A 17436-nucleotide genomic window follows, 5' to 3' on the forward strand; every position below is an offset into this window, starting at 1 on the left:
TGGAATAAGGAACATCTGAAAAGGAGCAAAAGAACACCCCAGGACGAAACCGGATGTGTTGGGTTCGTCGCGCTTATGTAAAAGTTCGGCCAACTGAGTGTTGCTTCGTACTTTTGTCACGACGGCTCAGTAGATAGTCTCCTCGCTTTTGTGTCAGGGGTTTTTATGTTTTGTGTCTTTCTGTTGTTTTGCAACTCTCTGCTTTCGTTTCTGGTCGATTTCGATTTGAGACAAAAGAGAGGAACCAAGATCGCGCCTGCCGTGATCTTCGCCAAACATCTGCGTAGCTGCCTATATGCATCGAGTTAAATACAGTGCCCATAATTACTGTGCACACTGTATGTCGCAGCCATTCCTTAGCGCAAACGTGCCTCTTCTCAGCGCCGGATTGGCGGCGGTTTCCGGCGACGGCTTGGACTTGCCGTCCTAAGCGACAAGCACTGACGAAAACCATGACGGAATAATGTCAAAAGTACGATGGCGAACGACTCGTAACATGGCAAAGTCATCTTCCAATAAGGCAGGCTTGAAGGAACACCCAACACAGTGGCTGACAGCTTCCTTTTATTCCCAGCGCTAGCCGCCATGGCAATTTGTATTGTTCGTGTTGGGCAGGAGAGATCAACCTAGGACTCGGCTGGACATGTTGCGCCGCGCCAAAAACAGGTCGCACTTGCCTCTGGCGCTGATGGTGCTTCCTGCCCCTTAGGGCCCATCACCAGTTTCATCTTTCTCGTTCTGTTTTCAGCTTCATCCAATTCTCCTTTCTTTTCTCCCTGCCTCCGTACTGCCATTCGCCTTCTTTCATTCCACGTCTTGCACCAATCCAGTTGCGCACGCATCCACACTGGCAAGACCCCTCATCCTCGCAGACTACCCTCAATTGCTTTAGAAGCTTGCCGATGCGCTCCCCGCCTCCAGACACCAACGCGCTCGCGCCGACGAAGAGCTTTCGTCTCTACAGTCAAAAAGTCGCTTTGGTTCCTTTTATCCGTTGAACTCGAGCAGGCCTCTCGTCTGCCTTCCTCGATCCCGGGCTGTCCGACTTGTCCTCCTGCCACTTGCGAGTCTTCAATGTCGATCCAGTAAATAGAGCTCGAAACACGCGCCTGCGCGACCGAAGTCCCCAGGCGATTCACAATTAGACCAAGCCGAAACCAAAAACAGACCAAAACAAAAGACTGTCATTAGATTGTGGTTCGACAATACTGCAAAAGTAAAGCAAGATTCAACCGTTCGCATCGTGCGTCCCCGAAGCTCTGTGCAGCTCGAAAACAAGAGTCTGATATTGCAGTTCCAAGCCAGTATTGCGACGGCCCAAAACATCAGCACCGAAACAAAGTGACCCAACCCTCACATCCTAAGACGCAATCGCTGTAGCAAAAGTGTGCCCCTCACTCACCTTTCCCCACCCACAGCAACAGCTCCTTGTTTCCTTGCTCGCCTATGGATGACCGAGTAATCGCACCAGGACCCAGGCCTAGAGAAAAGAAAGCCGCCAACGAACCCAACGAAAGCGACCGGGAAAAAGAAGGCAGCGTCTGGGAAAATTAAGAAACAGGACCGCCATCCAATCCATGCCCTCAGCCCCCTCGTCACAGCCATTGCAGTGCATTGCCTGCTGCACATCACGCTAAGTTCTCAGCGCCATTGAGCCACAACCAGCCGCCACCGCATCCTGCCACCATCTCGCCCCCCCTTTCGACCTCCAATAACGAGTTGAACAGCGCGTCGACCACATCACACTAGCTAGCGACCCGGAACGACTAATAAACAGCGCGCACTTCACTTTTGCTTATCCCCATATCCCACTTTAGGACCGCACTTTTGTGTGCGCGTTGTCTCTTCGCGCATCGCACTTCTTTCTCTCCCCTTTTTGCAACGGCCATCGACCACCCGATCACTCACGATGAACGGCGCGACCTCCTCGACCGGCCCACCGGCACACTCGACGCCACAGACGGACCCGGCAACTGCCCCGGCATCGGCCCCGTCCACAAACGGCGGCAGCGCCAACGAAGCCAGCGCGGGCTCGATCAAGAAGCGGAAGAAAGACGCCCTCAAGCCGATCATAACTACAGAAGGGTGAGTTGACATTGTTTTGCTATGGTCTTTGGAGTATCTGTGTGATTTATGTTGCATTTGGTGATTTGTTGCCTTCCATCATCCGATTCCAAGTGAACCTTCGCTGTCTGTTACCCCTTTCAGCCTTTCACCTACACTTTCCCCCATCCCATAAGCGCAAAGCAAAAGCACTCGCACCGAACGACGCAGAGGGCAGTCTGCGGCATAACAGAACTCAGATGTGACACGAGGAAAGGCAAAAACAGACCAAATGAGCACAGACCAGAGCATGTGAGACGAAGACCGAAAAGAAGACAGAACGCGCAAATGCAAAACGGGCCGATCAGAGCGACGGAGTCCTCGAAAAAATGGCAGCATCGACGAATCCAGCGAAAGAAAACAATCGCGATGCCGATAAAAAAGGATGCAAGATGGATCAACCAGACAAAATAAAAAATACCAGAAAAGGAAAAAGAAGGACCAGGGAGTCTGCAAAAAAATAGCTGGAAAAGGCGCATGCACGAATCAGCTTCTTCTGCAAGCAACTCGTCTCCCCTCATTCTTCTGCGTCTGGATGCGTCTGGATGCGTCTTCTGCGTCTTCTGCGCCTCTGCTCTGGACTGGCCCGCTGCCAATGCTGCTCTCCTCTGCTCTCCGCTTCTGTGCGTTTTTGGCTGCCTCGCCTGTTTTGTTTGCTTACGATTTGACCTGCCCACCGCCTAACACTCCACCGTCTTTCTCTTTGTCCCTTTTCCATTCCCGGCCCGTGTCTTGGTCTCTATGTCTTATTCCGCTCTTTTGCGCACGTTCGTTCTGTCAGACACTCGACAGCTCTTCTGCACCTCTCTGCTTCATCTCTTTACCCAACCCGTATTCCTATCCTTTTTCCACATTTACTCGATCTATACTACCTCTTGCCGGGTCCCGTTGGACTTCTTCAACTCTCAACTTTACATCCTCTTCACCTTATTACTGGCCCAACTGCTTTCGCATCTTGCCGTCCTCACCTATCGGCATCGCACATCTGCACTCCCGTCGCCGACCCATACCTGGTTCTAGACCATGATCAGTTCCTTGGTCTCTGTCCCGAACTTGCCTACTCTTCTCACCCCGGCATGAGCGCCCTTCATCTCAGGTCTCGATTTCACTTCACTCCCATGGCTGCGCGTCGCCGTCTCTGATGCGCACTACATTTGGTGCTTCCCTGCCTCATTCATACTCTCCTTTGCTACTCCCTCCCTTTCCGCCTTTCTCCTCTTCTTCATCGTGCACCCTTCTCTTTCTACCCAACGCGCCATTCGCTCCCAACCGCCCCCAATGCTGAAAAGTCTCCTCCCCAGTCTTCGCGACGTGCGAGAGCCACCGCCAAAGTCAAGGTCCGGCCTCTAACCTCCCTTCCCGTTCGCTCCTACTGTGACCCTCCACGTACACTCACGATCTTTTACCAATCTATCCATCTCTCTTCCTTTGGGCGCATACTTTTTTTTCATTCTCATTGTTTAACTGCGCGCTTCATTATTGCTTTTCCTTTGGATTGGCCTCACCCCTGCAGCAACAGCCCCTCCCCCCACTTTTCCTTCCATCGATCAGCTGCGCCGCCTTTGACCACTTCTCGGCCTCACTTTTCGTATCGTGAACCGCAATCGCAGTCCCGCTAACACAATGTGCGCCTGCACCACCTCTCTTTTAGATCCTCACACATCTCTGGCTTAAATCACTCACCAACATCTTCGTCTTCCGTTGACGACGCCGCCGATAACACCGCCGACGAAGAAGACTCCGAAGACTACTGCAAGGGCGGCTACCACCCCGTCCAGGTCGGCGAGAAGTTCAAAGATGGCAAATACACCGTCGTTCGGAAACTGGGCTGGGGCCACTTCTCAACAGTTTGGCTGTCGCGTGACAACGTCACCGGAAAGCATGTCGCCCTGAAGGTCGTCCGCTCAGCGGCTCATTACACCGAAACAGCCGTCGACGAGATCAAGCTCCTCAACAAGATCGTGCAGGCCAACCCCGACCACCCGGGCCGCAAACACGTCATCAGTCTCTTGGACTCCTTTGAGCACAAGGGTCCCAATGGTACACACGTGTGCATGGTGTTTGAAGTCCTGGGCGAGACCCTGCTCGGCCTCATCAAGAAGTGGAATCACCGCGGCATTCCCATGTACTTGGTGAAGCAGATCACGAAGCAGGTGCTGCTGGGTCTGGACTACCTCCACCGCGAGTGTGGCATCATCCACACGGACCTCAAGCCCGAGAACGTTCTTATCGAGATTGGCGATGTCGAGCAGATTGTACAAAAGGTCGTTAAGACCGAATCTTCAGATAAAGAAAGCAACCGCAATGGTCGCCGGAGGAGACGCACTCTCATCACGGGCAGCCAGCCGCTGCCCTCGCCATTAAACGCCAGTTTCGGGCATAACTCGCCTTTTGCCCCGCCAAGCTCACACGGCAGCCTCGGCCAGATGCTTCACGACTGTATGTGTTTCCCTCCCCACCTGCGACGATTCTGCATACCTCAACTAACAATCTTTACAGCCTCCTCCCACACCCACAAGAAGGACTTCTCCTCATCAGAACACGATACGGACCATCATCATAAGGCTGAATCGATCGAAGAGCTCCAGAAGAAGCGGGAAAAGACAGAGTACGTATTTTGATTTCCGGTCCACGTCTTGGCACGGATGCCGGTACCAATACTAACCGTACTGCAGAGACATCCTGGCCAAGGAAGTGTCTGGTGTCAGCCTCGGCAAAACCCCATCACAGTCTTCTTCGAGCAGCCCATCCAGCTCCGGCGACAAACGGAAAGCCGAAGAGTTCAGTATCGATGTCATCAGCGTCAAGATTGCTGATCTTGGCAACGCTTGCTGGGTCAACCACCACTTTACCAACGATATCCAGACCCGCCAATACCGTTCCCCAGAGGTCATCCTGGGTGCCAAATGGGGCGCCAGCACAGATGTCTGGAGCATGGCAGCGATGGTAAGCGTCGCGACCTGCACGTGTAAAATTCGAACCCCACTAACGTCTCCCCCTCCAGGTCTTCGAGCTCATCACGGGCGACTACCTCTTCGATCCGCAGTCCGGCACCAAGTACGGCAAGGACGACGACCACATTGCACAGATCATCGAGCTTCTCGGCCCCTTCCCCAAGTCGCTCTGTCTCTCGGGCAAGTGGTCACAGGAGATTTTTAACAGAAAAGGCGACCTGCGCAACATCCACCGCCTCCGCCACTGGGCCCTGCCCGATGTGCTGCGCGAAAAGTACCACTTTAAGGATGAAGAGGCCCGGCGCATTGCCGACTTCTTGCTCCCGCTCCTCGAACTCGTACCGGACAAGCGCGCCAATGCCGGCGGCATGGCCTCCCACCCGTGGCTTGAAGATACACCCGGCATGCACTCGGTTGCCATTGACGGTATCCCTGTGGGAAGCCGAGGCGAGGGCATAGAGGGGTGGGCTACCGAGGTGCGGAAACGATAGACGTACCTAGAGGAACGAAACCCGGGGAGCGGGCAGTCTGGCAGTGGGATGGAGTACGGAAACTAACCACAAGCAAAGAATACGGAGGAGGAACGGAACAGACATAAACAAGAAGAGCAGTGATTGTGACCAACGTTACCATATTATTGGACTCTTTGGATGTTGTTATCTCCCCCCCTTCTTCATCATTTGTCCTCTACTACACTCACCTGCATATTATACGTGGCTGCTAGCGATATAGTACACTCTTTTGCGCCTCGCACTGGTTTCTGCGCCTTTTTTTTGTGGACTTATATGTTATATAGAGAAGCCTGCTTCACCCGTTGGTGTGTCACTGCTGTCTTGTTTTTATCTTTTATTGTTCCATTGGTGTTGGAGGAAACATTTGGTCTTCACTATCCTATATAGCTGAGGGTTTGTTTTGACGCACACATACAAACAAGCATATTTTATGTCATTGTCACGGCGAGACGCTGTTTTTGTTCTGTACTTGTGCTGACAGCCGTCTTTTCGTAGAGCTTGCACTTCCCAGAACATATTTTATAGACCCGTCCTGGTTTTTGGATGCTGGAGCACCTACCCCTCCCGAGAACTTTGCTCTTCCTCCGAGAACCGAATGCACCTATATTTATTGAAAAGCCAATGGCACTTGTTTTCAAGCGTGATTTTTATACATGGAAGCCGAATCAAAATGCACTCATTACCGCGCTGAAAGGAGGAAGCAGACTGGTGACCCAAATTTATTAATGCCTTGTACCTCACGACCGGAAAACGCCCACTCCACAATAGTAATGAGAAAACAGAACGGAAGAAACAGGTAGCAGAGCGACGCATATGCCATGACAGACTCAATAATGAACACAAGACATGGGAGAACGAATACAGAGCAAGCCACTGTAAAATCCTGACCAAATAGCACCACCATGTAACATCCCCTACCCCCCAATAGCCATCGTTTGCTGCATGGACTTCCCCGCCGCACGAAGCTCTCATCTATTTCTTCTTGTTCCGCATCTTGGCTCGTTGTGCCATCCGCTGGAAAGCTGCTACACTGCTCGCACCAATTGGCCGGTAGTCGGCGCCGCGGTGCCCATCAAATGTGCTCTTAGGCGCAATGGTGTACGACTGTGGAAGGCCCACGGGCGTGGCCCGGTTCGCATTCACGACGGGCGGCGCCAGCTGCATCTCGCGGTCCAGCTCGAAGCGGGACATGGGCCGCTCGGCCAGCGTCTGCGTGTACTGGCTGCCGGGGGCGCCGCCCATGGCGCTCTTTTGCTCGGCCAGGCGGGCCGCGCGGTAGTCGTACTCGCGCGTTTCAATGTGGCGCTTCTTGAAGTCGTCCGTCTTCTTGAGGATGGGGCGGCTCCACTCGCCCACCAGGCGCTCGGCCATGCGCTTGATGGCGGGCTCCGCACGCTTGCTGCGCGTGTAGAACAAGACGACCTTGCCGATGCCGCTGCTGAGGAGGGCGTCCTTTTCAATCGGCAGCTGGGTGAGGCAGGTGAAGATGTCGCGCTGGATGGTGTAGCTGGGCAGGGAGCCGTCGTTGAGCGGTTCCAAGAAGAACTTGAGCGACTGCAAAAAGTTGGTCTCCGGGTCGAGGATGGTCTCCTGAATGTCGTTGCGGTTGAGGACCGACAGCACCTGCGGCAGCAGCTGCAGCTTGTTGACGGCCGGGCGGCCCTCGGCACGGGCATCAATGTCCGCCATGCACGCACGCTCCATGCGGATCTTGAGCTGCGCAATCTCTTCGTCGGCCATCTTCTCGAGATCCTGTCATAACCACCGTGGTTAGCAAAAAACGCACACTCGTTGGTAGGCCCTCCCACATGTTGTCTCGCGCAAGTGTAGCTTACATCCTCATCCTGCTTTCTCCTCCGCTTGTTGGGGTTGCGGATGGCCAGATCAATGGCCCGGTTGAGCGCACGTTTCCGGCGCTCCTCAGGTGTCAGGTCCTCCTCGTTGACCTCGGGCGACGCCGACTTCTTCCGTCGGGGGGCCGACGCAGCGCCGTCATCGGCCCGCGATCTACGCGCCCGATTGGACCCCTCAGCCGCCTCGTCGCTGTCGCCCGCGCCTGGCGCTGCATCACCATCGTCCGCCGCTGGGCGCCGCTTCTTCTCTCGCCGGCCCTCCTTGGGCTTCCGTGGCTTCTCGGTGCCGTCCCGTTTGCGTTTTGTGGCCTTGAGCCCGCGTGCCGCTTCCTCGTCAATCGTCACTGGCCGCTCCTCAATCTCGGCCGTGGCCGGGTCGTAGTCTTCAAAGTCTTCGTCGACATCCGACAGCTGCTCCTCGTCTTCGTCGTCATAGCCGGATGCACCGCCGGCATCCTCGACAGTCTGTGGTGCGTCGTCGTTATCGTCACCGTTGTCTCCAGCCTCCTCGCCACCCGGACCAGCAGGGTCAGACGCCTCAGGCTCGGGAGTCGCCGCGGCCTTCGCAACATCGTCATCGATGCCGGCGTCGGCCTTAGGCGATATGGCCGCAGCCGGAGAGGATGCTTCGTCGGCCATTGTAATGTGACTGAGAGTGGTAGGGTTCGTCCCTGATCGTATTCGTGGGTTTTGTCGTGATGAGAAATGGGTATAGGTATACAATAAAGTCGAAACGCAGGAGGAATAGTGCCCAGCGTTCTTGTCAAGGCACAAACAGGGATGACGGCAAACGGACGAGATTCGAAGGCGCCGGAAGCAGTGAGTGGACAAAGGACAATTTGAACATCACCTTTTGCTCTCCTTTCGTCAAAATCGCGTTACTTCCGCGCGGGCAGTTCAGGCTCTAAACTTAAAAAATAGATGCACGTGACTTATCATGTGGCATCCTTCAAAAGGCAAATTCTTAGTGCCTGAGGCAATGGTGCAGTTGCATGCCAGACTCGCCAAACTAGTCCCTAGTCAGACCTGTTTTACCTTTGTTTACAGGCGGAGAGCTCCAAGCCCGTTGCCACCGACGACAGGCGGCTGCAACGTACCGTGCCACCAAAAAGTTCTGGCGACAAGACTGCGGTCCCACGCTGCCACGGCAAACAATTGTTCACAGCACGGCCGACCGTGCATGAGGGATGGCAAACAAACACATCCTGCTTAATATCCACGTCTCACACGCCGCCCACATTTCCTTCCTTGTTCCCAAGACCAAAAACAAAACAACAATTGCCTGAGGACACAACGAAGCCAATTCCAACATCACGACGATATATCACCACAATCGCCATCACGATGAGTCGGAGGACATACGAAGGCCACATGGACTGGGAATACCAGGACAACAGTGGGCCTGTGGACGTGTCCAGCCCGTTCTCGCAGATCCCGCAAAGGCCCTTTATGGGTACGTCTCGTGAAGCAGCGTTTGCGTGTTCGAATGCCCTTCCGCGTCACGACTTGCTAACGTTTTGTGTCAGGTCCCTCCTTTGGTTCCTCAGATTCGCCTTCCAAGCTGACGAGGTCGGCCAATCCCTTTGCTTCCATTGGCGCGAACGCGGCATCGTCGTCGTTCCATGCCAACCCCCCCTCGCCGTCAAAGCAGCAGTTCCCCCGGCCACCAAGCTCCTCCATCTTCAACGCCCCTTCGACCAAATCCTATCCGGCCGCGTCGCCCTTCCGCAACCCGGCATTTACAACGCCACAGAAGCCTAGGGAAGACATCTTCTCTGAAGCGTCCGGGGCCGAGGAGAGCCCCGCGGTACAGAGTGATGCGTCCATGGCGGCCGAGGACACACCCGAATACGGACGGTTCGACAGCGAGCTCGGCCAAGCGACCATCACGCCAACCTCGGCTGTGAACCGCAAACTGTTCCACGACGAGAACGACTCCCCCGCTTCCACACAGAGCCAACAACGGCAAGCGTCGCCGTCACGGCCGACGTCAAGTCATGCGTCTGGGCGTGGCACGGTGCCACGGGGGAAGCTCGACTACCTCTTCGGGCGGCGCGACCGGGTACGCAAGCGTAAGCGGCAGCTGGGCGACAAGGACGTGGGTAGCGTACGCTCGCGGCACAACAGCAACAGTAACAACAACAGCTACACCTCTGACGAATCGGACGACTCGGACGCTAGTGAATGGACCGACGGTGGCCGGTCTCAGCGAAGGCGCGGTGGTGGTGACGGCAAGAAGGGCCGCCGCGGGAGAGAGGGCAGTGGCCCGAGCGCGGACGGAACGACGGTGAAGCGGGGTGCTATCGGCAGCCTGTTCTCGGCGATCCACGATCACCCGAACGTGCCGCTCATCCTGTCGTGGTGGTTGCAGCTGGGCATGAATGTGTTCTTCATGGCCGTCGTCATGTGGTTCGTGTGGGGCGGCATCTCCATGATGCGGGCCGACATTTCGCATGCGGCGGATGCGGCCCGGTCGCGGCTGTTGGCACAGATGAACGACTGCGCGCACGAGTACACCAAGAACCGCTGTGCGCCCCTCAGCGAGCGACTGCCGGCGCTCAACGTGATGTGCAACGAGTGGGAGGTGTGCATGAACCAGGACCCGTCGAGCGTGATGAAGCTGCAGGTGTCGGCCAAGAACGTGGCCGAGATTATCAACGAGTTTGTTGGTGTCATGAGCTTCAAGGCTTGGGTAAGTTTAACTCGGATCTCCGTCCTCGGCGCCATTTATTTTTTTCCCTTTTTCTTTTCTCTTCTTTTACACGTGATTTACTAATAATATACAGGGCTTCATCCTGTCAGCCATGCTGGCTGTGATTCTGGCCAGCAACATGGGCTTCAGCCGCTTCCGCGACGCCGCGTTCGTCGACAACGCCAAGCCCAACCTGCCCTCGCCGCACGCGTACGCGTCGCAGCCCGTGGGCGGGCCCCCAGGACCGTCGTCGCTTCCGTCGTCCCAGGACCCCAACCAGGCATATATCTGGGCACCAATCGGGCAGACGCCGCGCCACATCCGGCGCGAGTTTATGCTGCAGCCTGACACACCCACGGACACGGATGGCTCGCCAGATGTTACCCGCGCGGCCATCATGCCGCCGCCTCAGACACCGTCGTTCCGGCGAAGCCCCAGCAAGGGCGAGCGCGAGCGCAGCCCTGCCAAGGCCAAGGCCAATCGTAGCCCAAACAAGGTCTATTAGATCTGTTTGGGCTTGTATACACGTCGTGTTCGAATAGGGGAGGTATATCTTGTATAATAGCAACAGGAAAGAATCTTGGGAGAGACGGCTTCTGGAAATGGGTCCGAAGGAAACTTGAGCATAGATTTTGCAGGCGTCTGTTTACTAGCGTATGTTTATTATCTGGAATGAAAACGACGATTGGCTTCCTTCAAATCCTTGGGTGGTGATGGTTCTGTCGGAGACATGAATCTTTACCTTTATTTACACTTCGTGTGGACTGGTTTTTATTTTGCCCTCTTTCACATGGTATTTTCTTCCACTTCCTCCCTTAGAGGCCTGATGGCGCATATCTTTGTATCTTACACAACGTGGCAGTTGACAATGGCCGAGATCCGCCTCGATCTGGGCCGAAAAGAGTCTTGTTCCCTTGGAGTTTTCGGACAGAATGCCGTCTGGCCGTGCTGTCATTTTTTTCTGGTCCGCTCTAAGACGGTCGAGGCCTGGCAAGTTCTGCAACAAACTGAATTAGTGCAGTCTGAAATAGCCACAGTCCGGTGCCTCAGTCGCATTGAGCACTGCGAATACTGAGTCGTACCGTTCCATTCTAGTTGTGGTTTGAGGCGTGAGTCCTTCCTATTCATGACTGTGTCTTAGCTCTTTCCAGTGCGTTCAGAAGCACGCTATTTCGTCTTCAGCGCTGTCGTGCCTAGCTAGATTATAGTGGGTAAATTGCAACAATAAGAGGAGACAGCGCATGTCACCCACGCGACCAATTAGGCGGGGGCCACAGTAACTAGCCACTAATCTATCTTTTCTGCTTTGTCCGGCCCATTCTCCGTGGCAATATACGGAGGACACGCCCCGACAAAGTCAAGTGGCGCCTCTCATGGCAGAAAGGAACAGGCCGTTTTCGCCGTCGAAATACGCAAGACCTCTTTTCAACGGCTTTGATATTTCTAATGCCCGAGACACAACCCACAACCGACTGCCCCCTCCTGCCGCCCAGGAACAGGCCTCGCCAAGCCCATAAAAACAATATATGCGTATAAACCGCCATTGGATCCCGACCGCAAAAGCTAGCAACAAATCCCATCACACGAATCGATCACGAACGCAACTCGGCCTCATCGCTCGCGAAGACCACATCCCACACGGATCGCATCGCACAGCAATACACCTGTCCCTGGCGCATAAGCATGGTCCTTACGTAACACACAAAGACGAAAGCATGATCTCTTCGTCGTTTGCATCTCGAGGCGTCCTTCTCCAATTTCCTTGTGTGGCTGCAATCTCTCGGTAAATCGTCACGATTGACAGCTTTGCCAACAGCGTGCGACATTCCAGCGCCACCCGACACGACCAGCCCACGCCTCTTCTCTTTGCTGCGCGACCTGCCCACGGCTGCATTGGCTGCATTGGCTGCATTGGCGACCGACGGCAAGCATGGACAACAAGGAAGAGGACCTGTCCAGTTCAGCAGGCATCCCAACGCCGAACTCGGCCGGCGGCCAAGGCAACGCCGCACGCGGCAAGCAGCGCGTCGCGCCCGACTCGGAACCGGCTGCCAGCACGTCCTATACGGCCACACCGCTGTCACAGGCACAGATATCCAAGCGGCGGCGCGGTATCGGCGTGGTCACGCCCAATGCCTGCAACGAGTGTCGCAAGAAGCGCGTCAAGGTGAGGGACAACCATGCCAGACTGTATTTACCAGCATGACGACACGACGACACGACGACACGACTGACAAATGACAAACGGTTCACAGTGTGATGGACGACGACCATGCGGCCGCTGCCGCGTCCAGAGAGACGTTGAGTGCGTGTACGAGCTGCCCGTCCGCCAGTCGAAAGAGGACCTCCGGAGCGAGATCGAGGTCCTGCGCCGGCGCCAACGGTCCAGCGACGCCGTCATCTCCGCGCTCAACCGCCCGGGCATATGGGAGGATATATTGAGCCGGTTGCACAGCGGCGAGACGGTAGAGAGCCTCTCCGAGTATCTTGATACGGGCCCGCCAACGACAGCCGCTTCTACTGCTACAACAAATCCAAATCCAAATCCTAATCCTAATGCAGCGGCACTACAAGCAACCAGCACGACGTCGACGAACACGCCGTCGCAATTCCAACGCTCGCTGCCGAGTGCTGCGTTCCTGGGCGGTGAGGCCCCGACATACGTGCCCTTCTCGCCAGGAATGACGCAGGGTGGACAGTCGAGCGGCGGCTCTGGCGGTCCTGGCTCGAGCCAGAGCATCAGTGAACAACAGCTGCCTCATCCGTATCAGCAGCACCAGCGACGTTCCCACCACCAGCAACAACAGCAACAACAACACCTTCAACCCCCGCAGCATCAACAGCACCAGCAGTTTCAACAACATCACCAGCAGCAGTCGCTCCACCAGCACCAACAGCATCAGCCGAATCAGTCGCACCTCCAGCAACATCACTTTGAGCAGCTGAATCAGCAGCATGGCAGCCCTTGGGGCGGCGACCCCTACTCGGCCACGAGCCAGGCACCATCCACCCAGAGCGACTCGCGCCAGGATTGGAACATGCCGCCCGAGTCCCGCGTCGGGTTATGGGTCGAGGGCGTCGGGCCAGATGACCAGTCCGGCTCTGGCGGCGGCGGTGGCGGCGGCAGCGGAGGCATGGGTGACATGAGTTCCGGCGGGATCCCACGGTACCGCGGCGTCGACCAAATCCTCGCACCCGACATGCCCGACCTCAAGTTGCCGACCACCACGTGGACCGACATCTCGGAAGATCTCAACCTCGTCCAGCACCTCTTGGCGCTCTACTTTTGCTGGGAGTATCCGACCTTTGCCTCCCTCAGCAAGGAGCACTTTCTCTCCGATTTCCAAGTCGGCCGCCCCCGCTACTGCTCGCCCATCCTCGTCAACGCCTTGCTGGCTCTGGGCTGCCGCTTCTCCACGCAGCCCAACACACGCGCCGTGCCCGACGACCCGTACACGTCCGGCGACCACTTCTTCAAGGAGTGCCAGCGCTTGTTCTACCTCGAGGAGAACCACCACAGTCTGACCACCATCCAGGCGCTGGGCATCATGTCGATTCGAGAGGCAAGCTGTGGTCGCGACTCGGAGAGCTGGTACTATGCCGGCCAGAGCATCCGCTTGGCCATTGAAATGGGCCTGCACCAGATCCGCAACGACGACGGCGACGAAGACGAGGTGGCCGTCAAGGCCGCCACGTTTTGGGGCGCCTTTGCCCTTGACCAGTAAGTTGCTGTCGACCCTTCCAAGGACAGTTTCGTTCCTCTTTTCCTTTTCTTCTCACATCTTTTCGCCAGTGCTTGGTCCCTTGCCACAGGATCCCTTCCCCAATGCTCCTGCTTCCCGCTTCTACCGCCAAAGCCTGCCATCATTGACGGCATCGAGGCTTCGCACTGGATCCCCTACACGGACGATGGCGCACCCTTGCAGCGCTCCTGCCAGCAACCGTCAAACGTGCGCTCGGTATACAAGTGCTTTTGCGAGCTCAGCGAGCTTGTGCACCAGTCCCTCTACATTCTCCATTCTCCTGGCCGCCCTCTCACCAGCCGCGACCTTCTCCACATCTATACAAAGTACCTCAACTGGTACGACTCCATACCAGAAGTCTTGCGCCTCGGACACAACTTCACCCCGGCTGTCCTGTTCGCCCAGTAAGTGCATTGGTGCCCTAATGCCTCTTTGTCCTACATGTACTAACCACATTTGCTTTCCAGTATGTACTACCATTTCGCGATACTGCTGCTCTTCCGGCCCTTGATCAAGCTCCGTATCATTGGATCCAGAATCCTGCCTAAAGATGTCTGTCTACAAGCCGCTGATGCCATCCAGGGCCTGCTCCGCTCCTATTCCCAGCTCTACACCTTGCAACGAACGCCGTCCTTTGTACCTTACTTTGTCCTTACCTCGTCCATCATGCACCTTGCCATTGGCGCCTCCACATCGGCCGAACTGCCGCCGGGCGGCGACATTGCCGCTGCCATGGCCAACAAAGCGCCCACCTCTCTTGCGCGTCGTCCCAAGGATAGCGACGATCAGAGCATGCACAGCGTAAGCGGGGATGGAGGCAGCAGTAACAGCAGCACCGGGGGCGGCAACGGTGGCGGCGGCGGCGGCGGTGGTAGTGGTGGTGGTGGTGGTGGCAGTGGGGTGGGAGGTGGTAAAGGAGCACGCCACGGCGGCGAGGACTCGAACAGCGGAGCAAGCAACAACAGCAGCCCCAGTCCGGGCCGTGGTACCACCAAGCTCGACTCCCGCGTGGTCGAGTCCATCAACCGTGGCATCGCCGACCTGACCGCGATGGTGCCCTGCCACCACTTTGCCGAACAGGCCCTCAACATCCTGCGCTACCTGGCAAAAAAAGTGGAACATTGACATCCACATTACCCCCGTCACCAAGTCGTCCAGCGGCAGGCTCATCGAGGACGCCGACAGCGACCGCCTGCTGCGCCCCATGACCACAAGGCTCAACTTTTTCACGCCCAACATTGAAGACAGCGACTTCAACTGCACCTGGGGCGTGCTCGATGCTGGCGTCTCCAAGGGCTTCTTCACCGGCGGCAGTGCCGCGTCGGCGTCGCTAGCCAAGGCCGCCGACAATCTTGACAATCCGCTCTTCTGGCCGTTCCCTATGCAGGGCCGCCCGGTTCTGCCTCTGGGAAAGAAGCTTGAAGAGGCCGGGTTTGCTCTCTTGTAAACCTGGAGACGTTCACGGCGGGCGATTAAGCATATACGAATGGTAACTTGATGACACATAAAAAATTAGCAAATCTAGAGACAAATATCAAAAACATGAAAAGTATGTATTAACAAGGGCTGGCCGACCATACTTGGTGTACTTTGTGTGGCATCCTTCTTCGGCATCATTCACGCTGCGTATAAATTAAAACAGTGTGCGATGTGCAAGAAATCATGACATCGAGGGGGGAAAGTAAACGACAACATGAAACCCGATACAAAAAAAAAATGTTGTTCCTAGTGGGGTTCGAACCCACGACCTGTGCATTACTGTCATAGGAACAAAGGTACTTGCGCCGCCTCTGAGTCTATCTGATTCGGGTGTTAGAACAGGCTTTGCCAGGCTTTCCCAATAGGCAATTTTCGGTTCGACTTACAAGAGCACCATGCTAACCACTGCACCATAGGAACGGAAAATTTTGATAGTTTATCCGACTCCCGGCTTATTCCCATTTATACAGGATACAGCGTGGGACAATCTCTAATAGCGCGCAACTCATCGACCAGCAATCACTTCCCCTGAAGAATAAAAGCAACAAACGAAAATAAAATGTGCTGTACAGCTGATCTCTCTACAACTTTACAAATTGTCGTCATTCTAGTTCTGATAAATTCACGGAGCTACTTGATGTGCAACTGAAAAAGAAATAAAGATTTATGAAATAGCATTTGATATGACAGCGAATGTTTTCCTACTGTTACGTCGCAAAATTTGACTGGTCTAATGAAAGAAGCTTTCTTCGAAAGAAGACATAATAGAAGATGTGTTACTATACGACCTGCAATTGTTTCTTTTTGGAGAGTCAATATCATAGAATCATAGCCGACAACTCGTAAAGCAACCCTTTTGGCTTGGGGGGCTACTAGTTCTGCAAGAGATTCTTTCGACTTCGTCCTCAAATATCCTTAATTCGTGTTTAAGCACGACGTTGTGGCACACCACATTGGTTTGATTTCAATTCTTGAATTCCCCCCCCCCCCAAAAAAACACTTCCTGTATAGACACACAAAGAATTCTTCGAGTTTCAGCCTTCCCCCAAAATCTGGACATGGCCGTGTTATTGTTTCGTCGTTTTCAGCTCGTCCAACGTCTCACATAATCGATGACACGCACACACTGGAATTTACACACACTCACAAAGGTTGTCGAGCCACAATACAACATCAAGTCAGCTGGCCTCGTCGCACACATTGCCACTCTCGGGGAAAGTAAGTAGTGTGTATCTTTACGAGGTGTAGCAAAACAGCAACTTTACCGGCGGCTCGGATACGATGTTCCCAATGTCTGGGGACGATGGTTTCCCGTCGGGGCAAAAGGCGGGTGGCTGTGGAGTCAATCTCAGCTGAAAATGATAAGCTTGACAGGAAGATGAGAGGTGATATGCAATGACAAGTACACGAAGGGGGGCGACTTAGGAACTTTAGGAACAAGCGTTGGATTCGAGGCTGGCAAGCCTTGTGGCCTTACTGTGGTATCCGGCCCGTCGGGCGCGAGGAGGATTGGGCGCGTCACAAAAGATCTTTTGTGGAGGGGGCGTGCCACGACGTCGAGCTGGTGACAAAAACAAGGAGACGGACACCGCGTAAGATAAATGTGAATAAAGAAAAAAGTCTCAAGTAGTGGCGGTTGGGTACGCGGTTAGAGCAGAAGAGAATGATGGGAAAGTAAGATGGGGAAAGTAGACGGAAGAAGGAAAAGTACGCATGTACATTCGTATGCAGGCGGTATTGGTCATGTAGCATACACCACCCCCTGGTAAAGCTACGGGGCATCATTGGACGAGCCGAGATAAGCCAGAGCAGAGTCCGACGGCTGTGTTTTAGTTTGTGGCTCCGGGGAACGGGAACATGGTCACAACGTCGTCTCTTGAGTTGTGCTCCGTGCCCATCCGTTTTCCGTTTTGTGTGCTTATTCTTTTCTTTCATTTTGTTTTCTTTTTTTTTGTTTTCTTTTTTTTTGTTTTCTTTTTTTTTCTTTCTTTCTTTTTTTCTTTTTTTCCTTTTTCCTTTTTTTCACCGGCAGGCATCAGCGACCAAGACTATTTTCGTCGACCTGCATAAGGTTACACGTGGATATGGGATTCTTCGCGG

At 54.8% G+C, this 17436-nt stretch overlaps 4 protein-coding genes and 1 non-coding gene across 5 annotated transcripts; 3 read left to right on the forward strand and 2 right to left on the reverse strand.

The window, feature by feature from the left end:
* Positions 1–3381: 3381 nt before the first annotated feature.
* On the forward strand, positions 3382–5548 carry SPSK_06027 (serine/threonineeeee-protein kinase SRPK3; the record flags this gene model as incomplete). The annotated part of the gene is made up of 5 exons (XM_016732735.1): positions 3382–3440; positions 3755–4542; positions 4603–4711; positions 4779–5049; positions 5108–5548. The coding sequence occupies 5 exons, from the start codon at positions 3382–3384 to the stop codon at positions 5546–5548; spliced, it is 1668 nt and encodes a 555-aa protein (XP_016592378.1).
* Positions 5549–6541: 993 nt separating this feature from the next.
* Positions 6542–8061, reverse strand: SPSK_06248 (transcription factor IWS1; the record flags this gene model as incomplete). The annotated part of the gene is made up of 2 exons (XM_016732954.1): positions 6542–7321; positions 7405–8061. The coding sequence occupies 2 exons, from the start codon at positions 8059–8061 to the stop codon at positions 6542–6544; spliced, it is 1437 nt and encodes a 478-aa protein (XP_016592379.1).
* A 705-nt stretch (positions 8062–8766) lies between these two features.
* On the forward strand, positions 8767–10619 carry SPSK_06115 (nuclear envelope protein; the record flags this gene model as incomplete). Its single annotated transcript, XM_016732822.1, has 3 exons — positions 8767–8875; positions 8949–10114; positions 10209–10619. 3 exons carry the CDS (start codon positions 8767–8769, stop codon positions 10617–10619), a joined length of 1686 nt encoding a protein of 561 aa, XP_016592380.1.
* Positions 10620–12044: 1425 nt separating this feature from the next.
* SPSK_05874 (c6 zinc finger domain containing protein) lies at positions 12045–15304 on the forward strand (the record flags this gene model as incomplete). The annotated part of the gene is made up of 5 exons (XM_016732583.1): positions 12045–12281; positions 12370–13835; positions 13908–14261; positions 14325–14910; positions 14972–15304. 5 exons carry the CDS (start codon positions 12045–12047, stop codon positions 15302–15304), a joined length of 2976 nt encoding a protein of 991 aa, XP_016592381.1.
* A 273-nt stretch (positions 15305–15577) lies between these two features.
* SPSK_11202 lies at positions 15578–15756 on the reverse strand. The gene has a single exon. It is a non-coding gene; the product is annotated as a tRNA-Thr (tRNA).
* Between the last annotated feature and the right edge of the window lie 1680 nt (positions 15757–17436).

The sequence above is a fragment of the Sporothrix schenckii genome (genome assembly GCF_000961545.1).
Source record: "Sporothrix schenckii 1099-18 chromosome Unknown Cont38, whole genome shotgun sequence".
Classification (NCBI taxonomy): domain Eukaryota; kingdom Fungi; phylum Ascomycota; class Sordariomycetes; order Ophiostomatales; family Ophiostomataceae; genus Sporothrix; species Sporothrix schenckii.